This window comes from Mesocricetus auratus, unplaced genomic scaffold, assembly GCF_017639785.1.
Source record: "Mesocricetus auratus isolate SY011 unplaced genomic scaffold, BCM_Maur_2.0 Super-Scaffold_100019, whole genome shotgun sequence".
NCBI classification, from domain to species: domain Eukaryota; kingdom Metazoa; phylum Chordata; class Mammalia; order Rodentia; family Cricetidae; genus Mesocricetus; species Mesocricetus auratus.
This window is the reverse complement of record NW_024429200.1, coordinates 12,721,295-12,742,495: the sequence shown is the minus strand read 5'-3', so window position 1 is coordinate 12,742,495 and position 21,201 is coordinate 12,721,295. Positions and strand designations below refer to the sequence as shown.

The window sequence follows — 21,201 nt, the reverse complement described above, 5'->3', positions numbered from 1 at the left end:
AGTTTGTAAGAGAAAAGACTCTCTGGGATCTTTTTAGTTCCTTCTCTCTATTCACAGGCCTTCGTATTTCTGACACCAGCTGTTTTTTCTTCTTCCTCTCTTCTGGTAGCTGAGTATACTAATTTCTAAACATTTGGAACTCACTTTCCTCAGGAGGAGGAGCCCAGAGCAATTTTCATTGAGTGAAAGTTCAAGAAAGACAATAGTTTGGAAGTTCACTGAACACATCTCAAAACCATTTTGTTCAAGTAACACAACACAGCTTGGTTTAGAAAAAGTCACTCTAAATTTATGCGAGTAAGTAGCTTTTACATTTGGCTGCCAGGTGTGTGCCAGAATACCTTCTGGAAGCTTGTACTTGCAAGAGTCACGTGGGTATTTCCTGTGGCTTTTTCCCTACCCTGAAGCTAATCTCTTTTGGAGTCTGGATAGTAAATTCAAATTTTTCTCTTTATCCATTAGCATAGAATAAAAGAAACCAAGACAGGGAACCCTTTGGTACCAGAAATGAAAAGGAGGAAAAAAATAAATCTAAGTTCTGTTTGGTTCAAAGATGAAGTTCCATGTTTAAAATAAGTCAGTAAAAGCAAAGTTGAGGTTCTCATAGAAAGCAGCTCCCCCTCCTTCTAGGAGCAGCAGGATGTTTGTCTGGGGGTATGCTGTCTCACAGCCTGTTACATAAAAGCCAGCACCTCGTAGGAACCTTCTTGTTACTTGAAAGGCTAGCGTGGTTCTGCTTTTTGACCTCCAGATTCTTCATTTTCTGCCTGCTAATACAAAGATATAGATGAAGGAGAGAAACTGCAGGGAGGACACACCAGAAGGTTCCACACCATCCCGTGCCCAGCTGTTCTATTCTACTGCTTAGTTGACAGGAGCATCATGTAACTCCTGTTCTTGTGTTCCCTCGGTGACAATGGAGGGCCACAGCCTGTCACATCTAGCCCCTTCCCCAAAACACCCCAGAGTTAGCCTCCACTTTTTTTTTTAATTTATGCTCTTGGGGTACCACGGGAAGGGAAAGGCCTCATCAGTCAGGGAGAATTTTTTCTCTTTAAAACTCAATTGTTTCCTGATCTTGCTCTGCTATAGGTAGATTAGAAAAGGTTGTTCCAGTGTGGGCTTGATTGTTATCTGCTATGCCAGCTCCGTCAGAAAAGCTTTCCTCCCGTTCTCCCTTTGGGGCGTGATTCTTCGGTGTCGAAAGCTGGCTGTAAATCAGGTTTGGGGGAGCAGTTTCTGCTTGCTGCCCAGCTAGACTGAGAATGAGGAATCTAGTGTCAAGCTTCTAAGCCAGCCCTTCCTTGTCTCTTCCACTTACATGACCAATGATTTGCATTTAGCACAAGCTCACCTTGAAGTCATGGAAATAAGTGTCGCTAGAATTTCTCTTTAGTTCTCCAAGTGTTAACTCTGATGCATACAGAGACTGGTGTAGCAGGTTGTTACATTCTTTCCACTAGATTTTTGTCCTTCAGGCATTCCTGTTCACAAACAGTTACTGTGCACATACTCGAGGTGGAAGGATCAGGATCCCTTCCTCAACTGACAACAGAATGGGGAGATACTAACAGACTAAGGCTTCTTTCTATAAGGATTTCCACCAGAGAAAAGCAAAGTATGTCTAACAGCCCTGCTCTGCACCACTGACTGTAGCTACTTCCTTCTTATTCCCTCCCTTTTTTAGAACTAGCTGCAGTTCCCGCTGCATTGTGAAGGCTCAGCCATATTGTTCCCATATCCAATTAACTCCAGGCCCCAGTCTTTCAACAGATGCATCAAACATCACAAACCCGGAATAACCTATTAAGAATCTATCCTTAAAAACTCTAAACTAAAAGCATTCATTCTTAGCTCCTGCCCAGTTCTGACTCCCTTGACTACAATTACCTGAGATGTTTGATCCCTTTAATTAGGATCCCTTCATTCTTCTTTTATCCCCTTATTCTGATCATTGAAAAAGCTTTAGCAGTGGCATGTTCCAAAATTGGCCCACAAGATTCTAGCTTCCCCTGAGGAAAGAAAGTAGAGCTTTAGAGAAAAGGAGGAGAATAAAGAATTTGAGGCCATGTAAAATTCTGATTTTTATTTCTGAACTTTTGAATATAAATTATGACCTGATACCACACAGAACTAACTCTTTGGGCCAGCTGGTCCCCCACTTACCTTTCTCTCTGGGCCATCTTAGGAATGTGAACCGAGAGCCAAGGGTGCTGTCTCTTGTTTCTCAAGTTTTAACTGATCCATCAGCAGTGTTGCAGCTTAAGACTTCCCAATCACTCTTAAACCCGTAGCAGGACCTGAGAGCGAGCTTTTGGTGTGTGACAGTTCGGAGAACCAACAGCTTGAACTGATTTGGTTTTTAAGTGGTAACCACATTCTTTACAACTAAGCAGGTGACCTGCCTGCCTCTGCTTGTCAAGAATGACTGAGGGTTTTTTTCTTCGCACCAAGGAAGGGAATCACAGCCACCCCAGGTCTATGTGACAGTTGAAGTATTGTGCTCTCTAGGTATAGTAGGGCTTTTTCACTTTTGTTTGTTGGCAGGGAGAAAGGTACAGAAATGGAACTAATTGAATCTGGGGGTAAAAACTCTGTGGAGAGCCTGTGGATTATAAATTGAGTAGCTGCAGCAGCAGGAATTCAGGCAAAGGTATTGGAGTGCAATCAGTGTGACAGGAAGCTTATTTTGGTCTTCTCTCTTGCCTTGCCTTGTCCTTGACAATTCCTCCAGGGGGCTGTGTATATAAAAGGAAGGGAGAGGGATCCACTCTTTTCCATCTGGAAAACTCAACAGCATTCCTATCTGGGGTTTTACAGACTAGAGAGGAAGACACTCAACGAGACGGTCAGTTTTCCTTGTCCTAGCTCTCTGTCCCTTGTGTCTATACCCAAACCCAGGCATGTTGGTAGCAGGTAAAGCCTTTTGTTACTGTTGTTGTTGTTCTAAAATTCCCACCAGAACTGCTGTTCTTTCTCCTCTGTAATTAGATCAACAAAAATGATGTAGATATTTCAGGGGCCACTAGTACTTAAATCAGAAATACCTAGAATTGAATTCTTATTAAGATCTGCCCCTAAATGTATCAAATGTAGTCACAGTTGATTGGAGTGAGCTTCTTTTTAAGCAAAGGACTTTCAGCTTTAGGATCCAGTAACAATGTTCTCATTGCCTTTGGGAAACCTACTTGTAACCCAGTAGTTATCGCCACACTGTTTTTCCGATATTTTGTCCAATTTTCTTTTCCTAATAATTATACCCCCTGCTCTCAGGCTAAGCATCCCCTCCCTTCTGGTGTTTACACCTTTCAAATATTTGCAGATTGTTATCATGTCACCCTCTTAGTCACCGCCTAGCTGAGTGGTACAGATTTAGCACCTTTTATCTTCCCTCCCCACCCTGACTCATTTTCTCCTGCTCTCTTTGAGGGTGCTCCAGTTTTCCACATTTCCATGTGGCCACATCAGCTTCCATACTGATCATACATGGGGATTGCTGTTGTGTTGGAGCTAAACGTCTCTGCAGTGCCCCAGCGTCTCTCAGCATCACTGCTGCTGACTGATGATCACTTTATCTCTGATTTAAACTGTGTTCTCGAATGTGGCACGTTAGAGACCAATGCGGTACATGGCTGTGGCTGTGCTATGTGTCTCATCTTGAGGTGTTAGGTAACCATGGGAGATTGTGGTGTCTGTAGTTAAGGATTCTGTGAACCCCTCTTCTGGTATTCACGAAAAACACCTCTGTCTTCCAAATGGGTCACTCCAGACCTGCATGCATCAGAACCTGCTTTCTGCCTGCTGGGGCCTTTAGGAATCCCACAGCTCACCCAAGTCTTCTTCCCTCCATTCCGCTAATGCTCTCTGATCCATTACAGACACTATGTGGGAAAGACTTTGAACTCAGAAAGCTGTTACCCACTAGAAAGTATCCCCTTTACTACTGTGTAAGGCATGTTAGTGGTGACTAAATTTGCCATTTCTGTCTTTTGATGCTTACTTCTTTTTCTCAGAAGTTTTTACTCCTATTCATTCAACACTTCTTGAAAATCTACGTTGTTGCTTAACAGGGTGTTGGGTGTCTGGCGTAGAAAAAAATAAAATCTGAATATGACACAGTTCCCACCCTCAGAAGCAATTTCTGTGTTAGTTTCAGTTTTATTTCTGTTGAAATACTAGACTCCCGTAGCTCATGGTGATACTAAAGAGAGAAGACAGATTTATAGGATCATCAGTGAAAGTCCTCTTAGGGATCCTAAGTAGGATCGCATCTTAGAACCTGGAAGGTGAGTCTGAGGAAATCTGTTAATACAGGTACCTCTCTGTTGCTTCCTTCCTGTGGTCCCTCAGTAGGCTTGTGGTTTACATGTGTGCATGCAGCTGTTGTTCCAGGAAGAGGATCCTGCTGGCTCACCTGCCATCTGTCATCTTTGTTAGGACATCTACCCACTTTATTGCTGGCCTAACTGCAGATTGACCTCCCCTGAAACTGGCTTGGCTAAATCTGTCCATCCATACCTCACTTCCGCTTCCCATTCCCGTTCCCAGCTGTGGAGCGATGAGAACAAATCCCAGCATCGTGTGTGGGAACACATCACTGCTTGGGCCTGGGGAGCCCCGCCATTGGATCAGCCCCAGCATTCAACCTCCAGTCTCACAGATGATGAGCACTCATCTGTCTGCCTGATATACCCAGCTGTCTATCAGTCAACAGTGTACAACGCTAGAGTAGTTACTTCAGTCACCACTGCTGGGCTGTACACAGTGGAAAAGGGGGATGCTTTCTGTCTGGTAGCTTAGCCTATGAGTGCAGTTCTCATACCCATGCCCCTGCTGTCCCACATGGCGTCTAGCCTGGGCTAGGTGACACTAGGGAAACAAGGAGGAAGGCTTAGGAGAGCTATGGGATTTCTGAGTGTTCCAAGCAGACAGAAGGGGGTTCTGCTGCATATGTCCTGCTCTCTTTGTTCTGATGACAGGGACAGCAGAGAGCACAGTGGACATGTAATCAGCACCGCTGACTAATCCTTCAGATGGGTTTTTCTCTCCACTGTCTCTCTCTCTCCTTCTGATAATGCCGACTTGTTTGCTGGACTAACAGTCATTGGGAAGCTGTCACTTCTAGGCAGAGCAAACTGGCCATTTTCCCCCTTAGTTCCCACTGTGCAATACAGGAAAGAACAGGCACAGTTAGAGTCCTGAAGCTTAATTATCACAAAATTCAGCATACATTTTAAAATATTCAGAGTGATACATAACCTTTACTTGACCATCAATAGAATCTCTTATATGGCCATTATCTTGTCATTAGCAAGAATTAGTTCTTCTTGTTCCAAAGCTGACTGACCAAAGTGTTTTTTGTTAATTACGCTAGTTAGTCAATGTCTCTTAAGTGTATAATTTTTTTTAATAGACTGTTACTCCACAGCCCAGCCTTTTAAGTTTGAAAAGAAGCACTCTATACTCCAAAAGTCATGCCTTGGGTGCTCAAAAGGACACCCCAAAATTGCGGGGTTTTTATGGCCATACTAGACCTTGTAGACGCTTCCTGTCAGCTACAGAGACTGAGCTGGTGACCCTTGTTGTTCTTAGTGACCAAGCAGAAGCCAGAGTCATAATGCCCTGATATCATGTTCATCCTGAGCCCTCCAAAAATCAATGGTCTTTTATGTTGTGTTTTATTTTAAGTAATTGTATTCGGCCATTCATTTGCTAGAAAGTTCACAAAAAGCAAGAAAACAATGAACTTTACCTTTAGGCAAACAGGCCTTAAGGTTTGTGTGAGCTGCAAGAGTATATACGGCTCATCCGCCTCCTCCAGATGTAAGCAGCATCTTACATCATCCCACAAGTGCATCATAGGGAAGGACAAATGCTCAAAAATGCTCAGAATTTTCCTTAGGTATGGTATTCTTTCAGGTTAAAATAGTTTTGCTTCTTGAGTGGTTTGTCGGGGTCAGTGGTAAGGCAGGTGCTTATTCTGTACCTGTGGTATTGGAGGCACGGCTTAGTCCGTACATCCTCATCAGCATGCAGCACCACTCCAGCGTGTTCTCAGGAAAGGCAGCTATTAGCAGTGATATGCAGGATCCAGAGCCAGAGACATAGGCCCGAGAGGGTCTCTATGACTCACTCCCTACTTCTAATCCAAGGATCCAAGGTATTCCAGAGCCTGGGAACTCTGTGTTTCTGCCTGTCACCAGGCCCAGCCCAGCTGCTGCAGCCTCACTGAAAAGCAACCTTCCTTCCTGTCTATTTTCTTTCTCCTTTTTATTGATGAGAAAGTGGCACAGTTGGGATGGTAGCTCAGACAAGGAGCTGTGCACTCTGGGCTGCCTTTCTCCATGGACCCTGAACAGAAGGGGTTATAGACCACTTCCTGTTCACTGTGTTTACCTGGATCACTTCCTGAGTCTTGCAGGTTAAAATCAGCACAGTGTCCTAGTCATCACCACATACTATTCTTTGTTCTTTTATCCCCTTGGGCACAAAAGCAAGTCTGGAGCCTGATAAAGCCTTGGTTTGGATGCTCCAAGGTCATGGGGTTCTGCCCACCAACTCAAGGCTTCAGTCCAGTGCCAAAGCCATGTTGGTTTTTGTCTTTAATGAACAGTAGACTGTCACTTAATGCATTTAGTCAAGGTTAACCAGTGTGGGGATTTAATTATGTATAAGCATGTATGGTTATATGCAAATACACATGCGGGGCTGCTGAGATGGTTCAGTGGGCAACGGTACCTGCCGCCAAGCCTGACAACGTGAACTGAGAGCCAAGTCCTTCAAGTCATCCTCTGACCTCCTTATTTATTGCTTTATCTGTGTATGCTTGCATGCATGTATGCATGCATATCCTCATACATGACAGCATGGGTGTAGAATCAAGGGACAGTGTGTGCAGAAGTCTCTCCTATCACTACGTAGTTCCCAGGGGTTTATCCCAGGCTGTCAGGCTTGCTAGCAAGTGTGTCTTCTCTCAACCATCTATCTCTCAGGCCAGCTCTAGCCTCTATGTGCAGGTGTTGCAAGATTCTTTCTGCTCTGCTACCTCTGCCTGCAAACCTTGGTCTGGTGGCAAGTTCTGCTTCTCCCATCTGCTCCCTGTGGTCTTCGCCTAGGGTTCACTTGCCCTGTGGCCAGGGGTTTCTTCAAAGGAAATGAATCCAAGAGAGATTGCTTCCTGCCTTTGCCCATGTTAACTAGGCATTGGTATGAAATTTTGCTTATTTTTACTTTAAAAGTGGTAGAGAAATAACCCTGATTAACTGAAGACTGACTGCTAGGAAATGGAGTAGTAACTGCAAGGAGCTTACATTTTTGTCCACAGAGAATGAGTGGACTTGTTTCATGGACCCAAAGGACCCTCGTTTGAATGCAATTCTGCTTGATCTGCTTAGCTCGCTGGGCCCACTGAGCTGTCATGTCTCCTCAACTTCATCATCTGGTGGTCTGGATCCCATAGGGTATTCCTGAGGTCCTGGCAGCTTGCCTGGTTTCTTGCTATTTCAGAATACCAAAAAAGTGACATGGGCTAAAGCTAGTACTTCACTATTGAGATCTGGCGTACCCTTCTATTAAAAAAGTAATTCCTGCCCACCCCTCAGTTTCTGACCTTGCTGGTTCTGGTACTGGTGCACAGCAACCCACCACCTCTCAGGACCCCAGTTCTGCTGTGAGAATCAGGAACAGACCAAACACTTGTTTTTGTATTATTCTTGTCTCTGCAGCAATGCTTTATCTGTGGGTATGTGGAAAAATAGTTCAACAGAATCTTTATTTTTCTCCCTGGCAATTCTCCTCTTGCTTAGTTTGCAGATCTAAAATGAAAAGTGTTTTTGGCTATTGATGTCATGAAAAACATGGGCTATCTTTCATTCTATTTTACTCTCGTCTCATCTCTCCCTTCAGGGTTAATCTCAGGTTCTTGGCCCCTGGAGTTCTTGCTGCCTTTTAGAAAATCAACTTTCTACTCCTCTTGTAGACCCTGAAGTGCAGGGAAAGAGGCAGCCCTGTTGATCTTCCAGCCACTTGACTGGCACAGAGCCTTCAAGCTATCCCGTCTTTGCAAAGTGAGAGCATGTTGGTTGCTGCTTTGCAGGCGTCTTTTGCTGCTGTACCCCACCACCACCACCTAGTGCTGCGTTTCGCATAATCTGTTCACTGGAGGCTTAGAGAGAAAGCTGTGTTCTGCATCTGCTGAGAACCAAACATGGAACCTATTCCTTTTCTGCTGGACTTTGTATCTTGAATCTGTACTAGAAATGTGAATAGCCACCCAGCTTTGCTCATCAGCATGGCAACCCTGTGTTCTGCTTACTGGTGATGGGACCTCTATTCCCCGGAGTGTCACAGAATCAGGGACCGACAGGGGTCAGAAATTGGTACACAGATTTTCACTACTTTTCTTTTTCTGGAATTGTCTGGAATTTTCCTGTCTGTCTCTAGCCTGTATCAAGCTTCATAATTACAGTTGGGGTCTGAATAAGTTTGAAATATGTCTTATCCAGACATCAAAATTTATCATATATGACCACTGTTAGTAATAAATGTATCTTCAAAATGAGTGATTGAACTAAAGAAAGAAAAGGCAGTCTAGGTTTGACAGTAAGTGTGTATTTTGTACAAAGTACAAACAAGGATACAGGATACGTTTCTGTGCTCATGAATGTTACAGGCTTGCTATGAAAGTATGAGAATTGCTAAGAATGATAATGATAGTAATAATAGCTGAAGTGGCCAGCCTTGTTCTAATATCTTGCATATACAATCTCTCCTGGGCTAGGACAGCACCTTTAAGAAGTACATGTGTTATTTCTGTTCTACAAACAGGGAGTTGAAGCTTTGTTCAGTAACTTAGCAAAGGCCATGGAGAAGATAAATGACAAAACGGGATGTGAAGCCAGTGTTTTCTGACTCCACCACCGACTGCTTCCTCAGTGCTCTGTTTCCTTTTGCCTCTCATTCTGAGTGAGAGCTGGTGGTACTGTCTACAGAGCACAGCCTGAGGAGAGGGTGTCTGTCTGAAAAGGAAAGTGGCCCTGATTGACACTTTGGACTCTGGCATAAAGTCAGATGGTCAGAGGCGTGTCGGGGGCCGGCTGCCGTTGTTCCCCAGCGGCACACGGCTGGCTGGCAGTGAAGTTTAGTGAGGAAGGCCGTTTACATGAGCAGTAGCTAACGCCGTGAGGCTACGGGTCTGGAGGGCCAAAGGAGCGTGGTGAGGGTTCCTCCCGGGTGAGAGTAGCGGGGTGGGGGAGTGTTTCTGCACATGTTCTCACAGGTTTTCCTCCTCTCCTGATACAGGCATTGAATGTCCCCGAGGAGCGCGGAACCTCCCAGGCTTGGTGCAGGAAGGAGAGCCATTCAGTGAGGAAGCCACACTTTTCACCAAGGAACTAGTGCTGCAGCGAGAGGTAGGGACCTCGCCCTTTCCTGCCATGTCAGGGATAAGCCTTTTCCCTCACCCGCCTTGCCACCGTGAGCCGTTCCTGTGTCTGCCCACACCCTATTTCTTCGAGCCCTGAATCATTGGTCAGCCCCCCCCCCCCATCGTTCCTCCTCACTGGTAACCTGGCACATGAGGCCAGCCCAACCAGGATCCTGATGCAGAGAGTTTAAGCTTTGCAGTCCTCCTCCTTGGCGAATTAGCCTGAGCTGCCTGCCTCCAGCTGGATTTAGAAGCTTGACTAACCCTGTCAGGGGCCAATTTTCTTTGAACATTTATTTGTATCTTTGAGTAATTGCATTTTCTGTAGCGGGTTTTCTGACTTAATTTAATTGTATTTCTGTATCTGCCTGTTGGGCTGACTCTTGCAGGCAGGAGTTGGACTCTCTGCTGCTGTGGTACCCTTCTACCTGCTAATTTTACTCAAGTCTTCGTCAACAGATATATCTTCTTTCTAGGAGTATACCAGCCATTCAGCCTAAGTGAGCACAAGCAAAGAAAAAAAAAAGCAAACAGTGGGAAGTGTGCCTTGCTCAGATTTAGTATTAGAACCTGCCTCAGCCCCTGCTTCCTCCTTAGTGAGGTCTGTCAGGCCACTCCAGTGACAGAGTATGCACAGAGCTGCAGTCAGATGCCCCTGGGTCCTTGAGAGCAGATAGATGGACTTGAAGATGTTCAGTGTTGGACAAACCTGGGTAGAAACTTCAGCATCTCATTTCCTTTGAACCATCAGCCATTACATTAATATTGAGGACTGTGGGAGAGCAGGTCAGCCCTGAGAGCTGGCGTTGGTCCGCCCAGCTCTGAGAGGTCCACCACTTTTTTAATTCAGCAGTACGCAGTACTCTGCTGTCCGTGGCCACCACTTCAGGATTTCTCTAACACTTGCCTTCTTGTTTTAGTAAAAACAAATGACTTTGGCCAACAAATCCTGAGTCCTCTATTCAAGAGGTATTTGTTCCACTTCCCAAATATCAACTAAAGCTACCTGGGTAATGCTACTTTGCTTGCCATCCAGTGGCTTGGATATGCAGCACTTAATCTCATTAAATTTACATTGCTCTCTGTTCTCTTTGTTAAGATGCAATTATACTTGAAAAGTTGATGTCCTTGATAGTGACACACATACTTGCCCCTACACATACATGTACATCTTGTAACCATACAGTGTAACTTGAAGTTTTATCACTTAAAGATAGCAATGTCCACCCCGACCCTCCACTAATGTTTGAATCTGTACCGTTGTCGAGCAACACCTGGAGATTAGATGCAAGGGACAAATATTGTAGACTTAACGTCTGACTGTGTGGACCTTTCAGTATTGTGTTACAGAGGAACTGGGAAAGCAGGTGAGTCCACTGTAGTTTGTGACCTGCAGGCATCACAGAAAGGAACAGCAGATCCTTTCCTTTTCTGTTTTTTGTGGTTGGTTGGTTGGTTGGTTGGTTGGTTGGTTGGTTGGTTGGTTGGTTTGGTTTGGTTTGTTTCAAGATAGGGTCTTACTATGTAGCAATGACTCTCCTGGACCTCACTAAGTAGACCATAAAAGACATCTGTCTGCCTCTGCCTTCCAAGTGCTGAGATTAAAGACATATGCTACTGCACGGGTGTAGCATCAGATTATTGCTGGTTTTTCATGCTTACATAGGGAGGTATATTACATCTCAAGTGATCGACTCCTCTTCCTTTTGACTACCATCTCCTAAAGCAGAGGTTCTCAGCCTTCCTAATGCTTCCTTAATACAGTTCCTCATGTTGTGGTGATCACCAACCACAAGATTGTTTTTGTTGCTACTTTATAACTAATTTTGCTATTTTCATGAATTATAATGTACATGTTTTCCAATGGTCTTAGATGACCCCTGTGAAAAAAGGGTTGTTCAGTACCACCACCACCAAAAGGGGCTGAGACCCACAGATTAAGAACCGCTATTCTGAAGGTCCCTTTCTCTCTTTTCTTTTTCAATTCTTGTTTCCCCTAAGACTTTTCTTCCATGCCTTGTTTCTGGCCCCTGAGGACAGCTAAAAGGAATGGCCAAATGTTCTTTCACTATCTCCTGGTTATTGTGGCCTGTATATTTTTAATGCTTACTGGTAGAAAAGGTGGCGGTTTTCTTTCATGTCTCTGCCATATGCGTTTGCAGAACCTTAGCCTGATCCTAAATTGATATTTATCTTTCTTGATTGTAGTGGCCCAATCTTTCATAGCCTTCTGTTTAGGGTCTGTCTATAATGAACTCTCTGCATTGTCTTAGCAGCTGATATGATTACTTGGTCAGACTATTTTGAAAGGTCATTATCCAGAGGAAATGGGAGTATGGCCTAAACCGCAAATAATTTAAGATGTTGACTAAAGGAGCCAGCTGTAGCCAACTCTCCTGGGCATTTCCCTTCATAGAATAGATGAAAACTCTTTTCTGAATGGTAAGAGAGTCAAGGGAGATTTTCATTTAGCAAGAATGTTGTTTATTTACTATTCCCTGTGTAGTAACTTCACCTACTCCACAAGACATCTTAGAAAACAAAGTTCTTGCCCTCCCACTCCTCCACAGAAATAAAGGAGAGAGGTCTCATGCACTGCTACCCCTGCGTATTGAAGAAAGGACTGCGTGACTGCATGGGAGCGAGTGGGCAGGGTACCCAGGCCACACATTACTGTGCTGCGTGGCTCTTCAGGAACTCTGAAGCCATGCCTTTGCTTGAATAGCTGCAGTTGAACATAACTGGGTATTTTGAAAATCTGACTGTCCTTGGCTCTGGCCCATCTTCCCTTTTAAGTTTTTAAACCTTTGTTCACATTATCTCATTTGGGCTCAGGACTTCTCTACCTTGGCCTGCTTTCCCCCAGATACCATAAATCTGAATTTCTGAGGGAGTGTTGTTACTGGATTCTCTGTAAGTAGAAGCATCTAGACTGAGAGAAAGGGTATCATGGTCACTGTCACTAAGCCCAACCTCTGTCAAGGAAGGAATGGGAAGCCAGCTTTCAGGGTACATGCTGACACTGAAAAACAGTGCCCTGTTTGCTAAGGCCATTTCCCTACCTTTGAATGAACAGGGCCCAAATTCTCACCTATCTCTCCCTCTGTATTGAGTGAGAAGGAAATTGCCTCCCTTTCCATCCCCATTCTTTATGGCAGAGCCTGCAAGGGGTAGACAAGGCTTTTCTTCTCTACATTCAGATGGTCTCCCATGTCTTAAGACCTGATTACCGTGCTTTCTTTATACATGGAACTACTGACATTAGCACAGAACTACTGACATTTGCAGCCACCATTCAGTCCCATTTTTTCTAAATGGCTCTCTTGTCCTTTTCATTGCACCACTTTTTTTTTTTTTTTTTCCTGTCTTCTACCAGGTGTTTCCCCTTAGCCATTGATTCCTTTTGGCTTCTGTTCTCTTGAAGTAGGAATCCTGGTCCTGGGCAGTAGTCTGGCATGCAGGTAGTGTTGCCAGCCCCAGGACAGGAAGAGCTAGAAGTCAAATACCAGGTTATTACCTGATTCTCTGATCTGAAGCTCTGAGCAGCCGAGGGCCTTTCCGAGGATTTAAATTCTTACCTTTACTCAAAGGAAATCCAAAGCACTCAACATCTCTTCCCAGCCTGACCAAAATGTGCTAGGGTTGTGCAAATCTGGCCCTCTACCAGTGTTCTACAAATAAAGTTTTGTTGAAATATATCCATGGTAATTCTTTGTGCATTGTCTGTAACTGCTTTTAAACCATAATTCAGTGTAATGGAGTTGAGTAATGATGTCAGAAGTTGTATGGGCTGCAGACAACTTTGCTTATAACTCCTGTAGTTTAGACTATGCTGAATTGGGTTAAATGGCTGGGGGTAGCCATGTGAAGCTTCGAGAAGTCTCTGACCTTGAAGCTGAGCTGCTTCTGAGCCATAGAACTTGAAGTTGTTCTTTTCTATGATCTGTAAGTGCTGTGTCCCCTTGGCTAGCATGTGCTTCGTGGCATATTTTATCCTCTACTTCCCACCCCCACCATACAGCTGCCTTTTTAAGGCAACTCCCTGCGACACTGCCAAGGACAGAAAGATCTAGTGTAATTTCCCAGACAGGGAATTGTGCCTGTTGGTAGCATCTTCCCAGAAGTAGTGATGAGAGATAGCATTAGCTAATGGGTAGATAACTGGCTTAAAAGTGCAAACTTCTAGGTCTTTACACTCCAGTTATCATGTGGTCCTGAGAATATGATTTTTTTTTCTTTGCTGCCTTGGTATTTCTGCCTAAAAGATTGATCTAGCAATCTAACCATCCATGACACCTTTGAGGTCTTTGTCATGAATTCAACAGTCATTTGTGCTCTTTTGGCATCATCTTCCAGAAGGCCAGCTAGGCAGCATATACTTACCAACCCATCACTACTTGCCAGCACTCTGCTCGTTGCTGTGTTGGAGAAACCTGAACTTTTAAAGAAGGAGTGTAAGGTATTAGTAAAAGATCAGTGTCACAATGTTTACTTGAATCAGGGCCTTACAATGTAGCATAGGCTGATTTGGAGCTCATGATCCTCCTGCCTCTAGCAGTATCCTAGAATGTCAGTTATACAATGTTAGCCCTCCTAGTTCCAGGCTTAGTGGGTATAGCTTTGGAGGAAGACAGTCTACCGGGGCTTGGTAATCATTCCCTATGTTTTCTGATGACTCCGTTGTCCTCTCTAAGACCTCAGAATTGCTCCTTGATGATGCCTAGGTAATGACCCCCTAATGCTGGACAGCTCCAGCTGAAAACTCAGGCTACTGCCCTGACCTAGTTCCCTTCTTCCTGCTGGCATCAGAAGGGAAGATTTCCCCCCAGGCATCTCACTCTGCAGCTTCAGTAACCCGGAACAGCCCTAGTTTACCTCTGACCCCCAACCCCTGCATTTTTTAAAAAGCAAAGACTAAAGCATTATAAGCAACTGTTGCTGTTGAAAAAAAAATGTCTGTTTGGAGGAATGTGGCCCTTTCTTGATTACTAGATTTATCTAAGGAGGAATGTAATACACACAGGAAAGAAAGCTTAGCAAAAAAAGAAAAAATCTCCTTCATCTAGGTTTCATGTTATAGTACCTTTTGTGTGAAAAAGGGGATGAAGGTTGATCTAACCCCATGCCTTGTGTGCACCCTCAGCTTGGCCCCATAGTGCCCCTCGAGCTCTGTGTAATGGGGCTTCTCAGCCTCCTGTTCTGTGTGTTCATGTAGCCTACTCCCTACAGGAAATCCGGGAGAGTGCAGTTCACCTGGCCAAGATGAACCCAGTGAAACCCGCTCTCCCACACCTGCTGATTGCCACGTCCACAAGGAACCCTAATAACTGCCTGTTAGAAAAATAAGCTGCTCAGCTTCACTTTTTCTGCAGACATCACTTTATTCTAGATTACCACAGCCACCCTCCCTAGAAAGGGGGAATACATGTGCAGCCTTTTCTAAACCTCTGCATTTCCCCCACAAGTACTTAAGAGCTTTTTATGGGGAGGGGAGTAAGGTTTTTCTCACCCATCCTTGACAGTTCAGCACTCACCAGTGATGATTCAAAGTTCCATCTGTTTATAGTTCGCTGGTTTCTTAGAGTAGACTCAGGTAAAGAGACCTTAAGTTATAGTGTTTTCTAGGGGTTTTGTTTTCTTAAGCCTCTTTATATGTCTCACAACAAATGGATGCAAAGTTGCTCTCCCAGTCTCCCAGTCCAGGAAACTCGGGGGTTACACCTGTTCCTCTTACAGCTGGTGGTGAGAAACTACTAAAATAGAAGTATCTGCACTCCTAATCAAGTACTTTGCTCCTCAAATATTGTTAATTCTGTTATTAGAAAGAGATCACTTTTTAAGCCATATTTTATCATCTTTTCATCTCCAGGGCGTCTAGAACTAAAGAATTTCTCCCAAAGGTCAAACATGGACTGAGGCTGTTCCATGAAACATTCTGATTCTGTCCTGGGATGTGAGGGATTTGCTGTGGTCCTACCTCCCTGGGGATTTTCTCTGCTCTTTCATAGTTCTTCCAGCTTTTGGCTATATGATTCCTGTTTGCTTCATGTGCTGTTCAACTTTCTAGACCTTGCTTTTTATATGCTGCTTCCTTCCTTATGATAATGTGTCCCCATAGCCCTGCGTCTAGCCATTCTAGACTGGGAGGCCGGTCTGACTCTGGGCATGCATCTGTTTACAGAGACACAGCTCCTCCCTTGTTCTGGATAAAGTTCTGTCTCTGACTTATACATCTCTGTGGCCACTTCTCCAATCTGTTTCTCATCACTTTTTCGTATCTGCACTTATCAGAGCAGGCCTATGTGCTAGAGTTCCACATCTGTATCAGTCAGCAAGAGATACTCAGGCTTTTGTAAAATGAAGAGATTTATCCCCCCACAGTTTTAGGGCTTAGGGAGGTCTGTTATGTTATTGTTTGCAGCTCTCTGGGAAAGTTCCCTAAACTCAGTGGGAGAGGAAGGAAGGCATTAGAATTCTGGGGCTGAACATATATATATATATGACTTCTAACTGAGGAAATTCCTATGGACTCTGTGCACTTACTTCAGACTGGCCTCTGGCTTTCCCCATCCTTCTAACCAAGATGCTTACACAAAAGTAAACAATGGTGTTTGGTGTTGTAGAAAAGCTTCAGTATTTAAAAAACTTGGGGTAGTCAGAAAGAAGCCACTGGTGTTCTTTCAGTTTCCTAAGACAGCTCTTGTCTCCCTCCCTTGTATGTTTCTGCCCTCAGCTTTTGCTAATTAGGCTGTTAGCCCAGAGGGATTTTGTTTCTTTGTTTTTGAAAACATGGCCTCTCTGTGTAGCCCTAGCCATCCTAGAGCTCACTCTGAAGACCAGGCTGGCCTCAAACTCAGAGATCCACTTGCCTCTGCCTCTCAAGTACTAGGGTTAAATGCATGTGCTTCCGACACCCAGTTCCAGGGGGTTATTTTAAAGTGTAGGCACCCACAACTTCCTGTTCCAAGATGAGTTGTAAATACTATGTGAATATCAAACTCTTACCTGACCGTTCACTTTTGGGCTTCAAGCTCTTTTCAGGTACTTCTAAACCCCTAAGGAGAGTAGTTCTGAAATCCCATCCCAGCCTCTAAAAGAAAATAGTATTGTAAGAAGTCAGAAGCCAGCTGTGGTGGTGCACACCTTCAGTTGGAGCACTGACGAGTCAGAGGCAGGATGCTTCTGACTTCAGGGCTAGCCTACATTACACAGTGAGACCTTGTCTCAAGGAGGTTAGGGTTGGGGCTAAGACAAAGGTTTAAATGAGTGCTGCTGTCACAATGCCCTCCCCCGCCCTACCCTTGGCCAGTTTTAACTCCTAGGGCAGCTTCTAGTGGCCTTCCTCAGCAAGCTTAGCCCGCATGCTGGCTCCAGTGGGACTCCTTTCTGCAGAGCTGCTGCCTCAGCTCTGCTGCTCCTCTGTTCGTGTGTGAAGAACTTTCATAGCCAATCAAGCATAGCATTACATGCATTCTTCTGAAATAGTTGCTGGGGCTAATTTGTCATTGGCTTGGCCAGGATCCTATTACCTGTGTGTCACAGGGGCTGTCTAGTCTAGGTTTGATAGACCTCAGTGCCCTCCAGAAAATAGTGTCCACATCTGTCACTGCTGCTGGAAGTCAGGGTGGGACAGGAATGGCACAGAGCACAAGAGCTGTGGCCTCCTCGGGACAGAGAGGAGGGCCTCGGGGGGTGTGATTCTGCCCCTGGGAAGAAAATCCTATTCAGCAGAAGCATCGTCCCTTTCCTTAGGAACTGGTCTCCACTGTCGTAAACTCTCCTTTGAGAGACTTGTATTTTTCTCTGCCAGGTCAGCTTGCTTGTGGACTGCTGTTCCATCAAAAAGTAAGTGAGAAATATAGTGCTTGGACCTGGCAGCTGTTCTTTCCCCCAGATAGAAGCAGCAGCACCCTTGACCATGCCAAGACAATCCTGGCACATTATTCTCCTGTTTTCATCTTTAGTCCTGACCCAGATCAGTCCCAGGGTAAAGATGGAAAGGCTCAAACATGACTTCTTCTTGCATCTTTCCACCAAAATAATCCATGGTACTCATTTGAACTTAAAGTGAGGCCTCAAGACAAGGCTAGTGCACTAATGTAGACACGGTGTCCTGAAAACCCTTCACACAGAGACACACTGAGTAGAACCCCAGCGCCTCACCAGGTTTGATGCTGTCCATTCTGACAGGACATGTTCTTTACGAGAAGGACCTGTGGAAGACAGCTGTTACCAAGCATGTTTATCTTCCTGGGCTCCCAGGAGCCATGGAGGTCTTATGACCCAGGACAAATGGAAAAGTGTTATCAAGAGGAAAAGAATGCTAAATTCCCTCAAAGGTTTTGGCTTGGAGAGCTGGAATGCAGTGGATGCTCCTGAGGCAGAGCCCCTGTCTTCTCTGTCCTCTGCAGTTGTCCTGAACATCCACTCCTGGAGCTTCCAAATGTGAGGAAGCTAATATTCTTAATAAAATAATGTGGAGCTGAAGGAAAGCAGCTCAGGTTTTGTTTCTCAGGCAAAGCACCTTACACTGCACTCTTCACCTTCCCTGGAAAATAGTTCTCTATTTCATCTCCTGTCTTCCGATAGGTAGATTCTCCCCTCAGAACTAAAAATGACCTCATACTGACCTGGCCCCCACTTGTCAAAAGAATTTCTTTCAGGACCCCAATACTTTCTACAGCAACCACAGTGAGGTTCCATATTGGTGTGTTTAGAGGCTTTGTAGTCCTAGTGTCTCCCTGTTCTCTTTGTCCCAAACATTCTAAGTCATACCCACTGCCTGAATCTCCCTACCTCTTGGTATTACATAATTCAGTTAATGCCTTTTTAGAGCACAGCATATAATATATAATAGCAAGGCTGCCTGAACCGCGGGCAAAGGACAAGCAGATTGTAGATTGCATTTGCTCTCCAGGTAGCACTAACATTGTGCTGCTCCACATGTGACTCCCCCAAGGACACAGGCGTTACTGTTCTGGTGGATGAACTGACCTTAATTCTGCCTTCTTCTTACCCACTCCCTGTGTCTGTTACCAAGCACTAGGAAGTTTCTGTCTCCAAACATGGCCCCGTTGATGAACTTCCTGCTTGCTACTCCACCCGTGACAGTTTCTCGTCAGCTGGACTTAAATGGATTTTTAAAATGAAAGTGACCAATATTCTGTTATGAAATGCTTTGGTACATAAAATAAGATTATGAGAAAGGTTGATGATTAACAGCAGAGATACCCTAAACCTGGCCCAAACAACAGGGTTTCCTAGTCACAGGGGCAGCTTTTTCTCAGACTCCCTATGTTTTAGGACATCTTTTGCTCCTTTGACACTGATTTAGACACAATCCTCAGCCTTTAAACAAGGCCGGTCTCTCTGTATACTGCAACTCACTGGGAAGAGCGTTTCTAGTGATGTCCAGTGCAGCAGCCCTGCCACATTTAGTTGCTGTGGTTGTATAAAGAATGTGCCTTCTCAATAAGGTTACTGCGAAAATGAAATGTCTATGTAAATACTTAACACAGGACCTAGTGGATAGTAAACACTCCATGAACAGCAGTTTGCAGCATCACTTTATTAGTGCATTAATTCTCTATTGGTTTTGCTAATGTGGGATTCAAAATCCAATGTGGATAAAACATTATACCCACAGTATGGTGGTAGGCTTGATAAAGGTATGTGTGCTATGAACAGTATTCATATTAGAATCAACAAAAGTAATGTTTCATCCACTGCCTCACCCCCAAACCTGTCTAAGCCGTTGTCAACAATATAAATGTGCTCCTCCACCCCTCATCCAGGCTTGTGCCATGGCTGACACTGCTTGTCAGTTATGGCATGCTTTGACCTAGGGCTCTGATCCTTTTCAGGGTTCTTCAAAACTACTACCAGTTGAACTGAGCATGGTGGTATATCTCTAATCCTAGCACTTGGTAGGCAGAGGTAGGCAGCTCTCTTGAGTTTGACTGGCCTGCATGGTCTGTTCAGACCAGTAAGGGCTATTAGTGAGACCCATTCGCAAAAGGAAAAAATAAGTTTTGGGGTTTTTCGTTTGGTTGGTGGATTGGTTTTCTGTTTTTAAAGCTCATACCAGTTAGATAGATTTGGCACTTGGATGGAAATCCAATTGCCATCCTTCGTCTGAGTTCTCTAAAGAGCCTTTAAATATCTTTGGGCATCAGCCAGTCTTTTTTCTAAGTATGATAAGACCAGGCCACTTTGCCTCTAGTTCTTCATGTCCCATGCATCAAAACCACTTCCTCTGAGCAGTGCCACTTTCACTGAAAAAGCAAAGGGTTTCCCAAGAGTGTTAACCTTTGTGAAAAGGTTTTTCTAGATTTGACTGAACTGATAAGGCCAGCCATCACTACAAGAGGGGAGAGTCAGATGCTCTGTCAGTGTCTGAGAAATAATGGCCAAGTGTCTTTCTTCACTGCCGTGGGATCCCCTGTTTTCCTCTACTTACATAGAGTCCTGGCCTGTGTGGTCCCTAGGGTCGCAGCACCTTGAGAGGAAGAGAGGGGCAGCCTTCAAGACCCGGGGCAGCCCGGGCTTCCTTGTCCTCAGATGGGGTAGCCGTGCTCCTGTTGGCCCTTTATCCCACAGTCACAGCAGTCTAAGATCACCATATGTTTGTCCTTGGTTTGTATTAAATTAGAAGACTTGGAAACTAGCAGAATGCCAGCAGGAGCCCTAAAGAAAGATGTAGGTGTTAACCAGGACAGAAGGGACAGGAAAAGAACCTCAAGTCGCTTTGTCTGGAATCATCACTATAGGAGTACAGCTGTCCTCTGAAACAGGGATGAAAGAGAGAACTGGAAGCCCCTTTCTGCCCGTTTTCTTCCCAGCTTAGCATAGTGCTTTCCTTTTCTCCATTCCCTGCCTCATGATGCAGCAGAGTTCTTCCTGGTGGTCGTGTGGCTACTACAGATCCTTCCATCTCTTCCCAGAGGGCTACGTCTGCCACTGTAATTTCCAGGTCTCTGTAGTGTTTACGGTACAGGAGTGCTGTAACCCCTCCAGCTCAGTCTAAAACCACTGACCTGGGGGCTTGGGGGCTTTATGGCAACGCTATAACCTTATATGACGAAAAGCAACGAACAGTCCATTGCCACTGATTGGATATGGATTTTTGGCCTGGCCACCTGCCACTTGGTAATTCTAGAATAGGGTCACCTTCAGAATAGGAAGATTCCTTGTAGGAAGGGACTCATAGTTTCTTATTGCCGTACCCTCCCACAGCCATGTGCCCCATGTCTTGAGGGTACGACTAGCTCTCAGCCTGCCTGGCAGAGAGAGGCACATCTCCCCCCTCAGCCACAGGACTGCGATGTGGCCGTCTCCAAATGCCTGGGGAGCACTTAGTGCTCCCTCCCTCTCCCTCCCTCCACCCTCAGCACTTCAGCAGCTTTTGTGACTCCCGTCTCAGTTTGCTATGTGCTATGGCCTTTCAGGTGTCTGTGGGAGGAAGGTGGGGTAGTGGCGAACTGACGTGTTTTCAAAATTCGGCAGCTTCACCTGAGTCACAGTCTCTGGAGAGCCATTTAAGCAAGAGTACCAGAAGCATCCTGAGGGTTCTGGCTGTTTTCACATGCCAGTCGGAAGTCTGGATTCTGTTTCATATTGTACATTGACCGCATGCCCTGGTTTTACCATCTGCAGAATGGGGTACTAACCCTCTCTTCTTCCTTACTTCCTGAAGAATGCTGAATAAGGGAAATGCTCGGGTGAGGTGGGGGATTTCCTGAGGAGACCTGGGCCCTGGGAGATACACATTTTTGTCT

General features: G+C 45.0%; 1 protein-coding gene across 1 annotated transcript in view; it reads left to right on the top strand.

Moving 5' to 3' along the window:
- Nucleotides 1–21,201, top strand: part of Snd1 (staphylococcal nuclease and tudor domain containing 1) — a 401,485-nt gene that overhangs the window by 297,270 nt on the left and 83,014 nt on the right. The window contains exon 16 of the mRNA XM_040728507.1: nucleotides 9,301–9,410. Within this exon, the coding sequence (XP_040584441.1) occupies nucleotides 9,301–9,410 (110 nt within the window). The remainder of the gene's footprint in view (nucleotides 1–9,300; nucleotides 9,411–21,201) is intronic.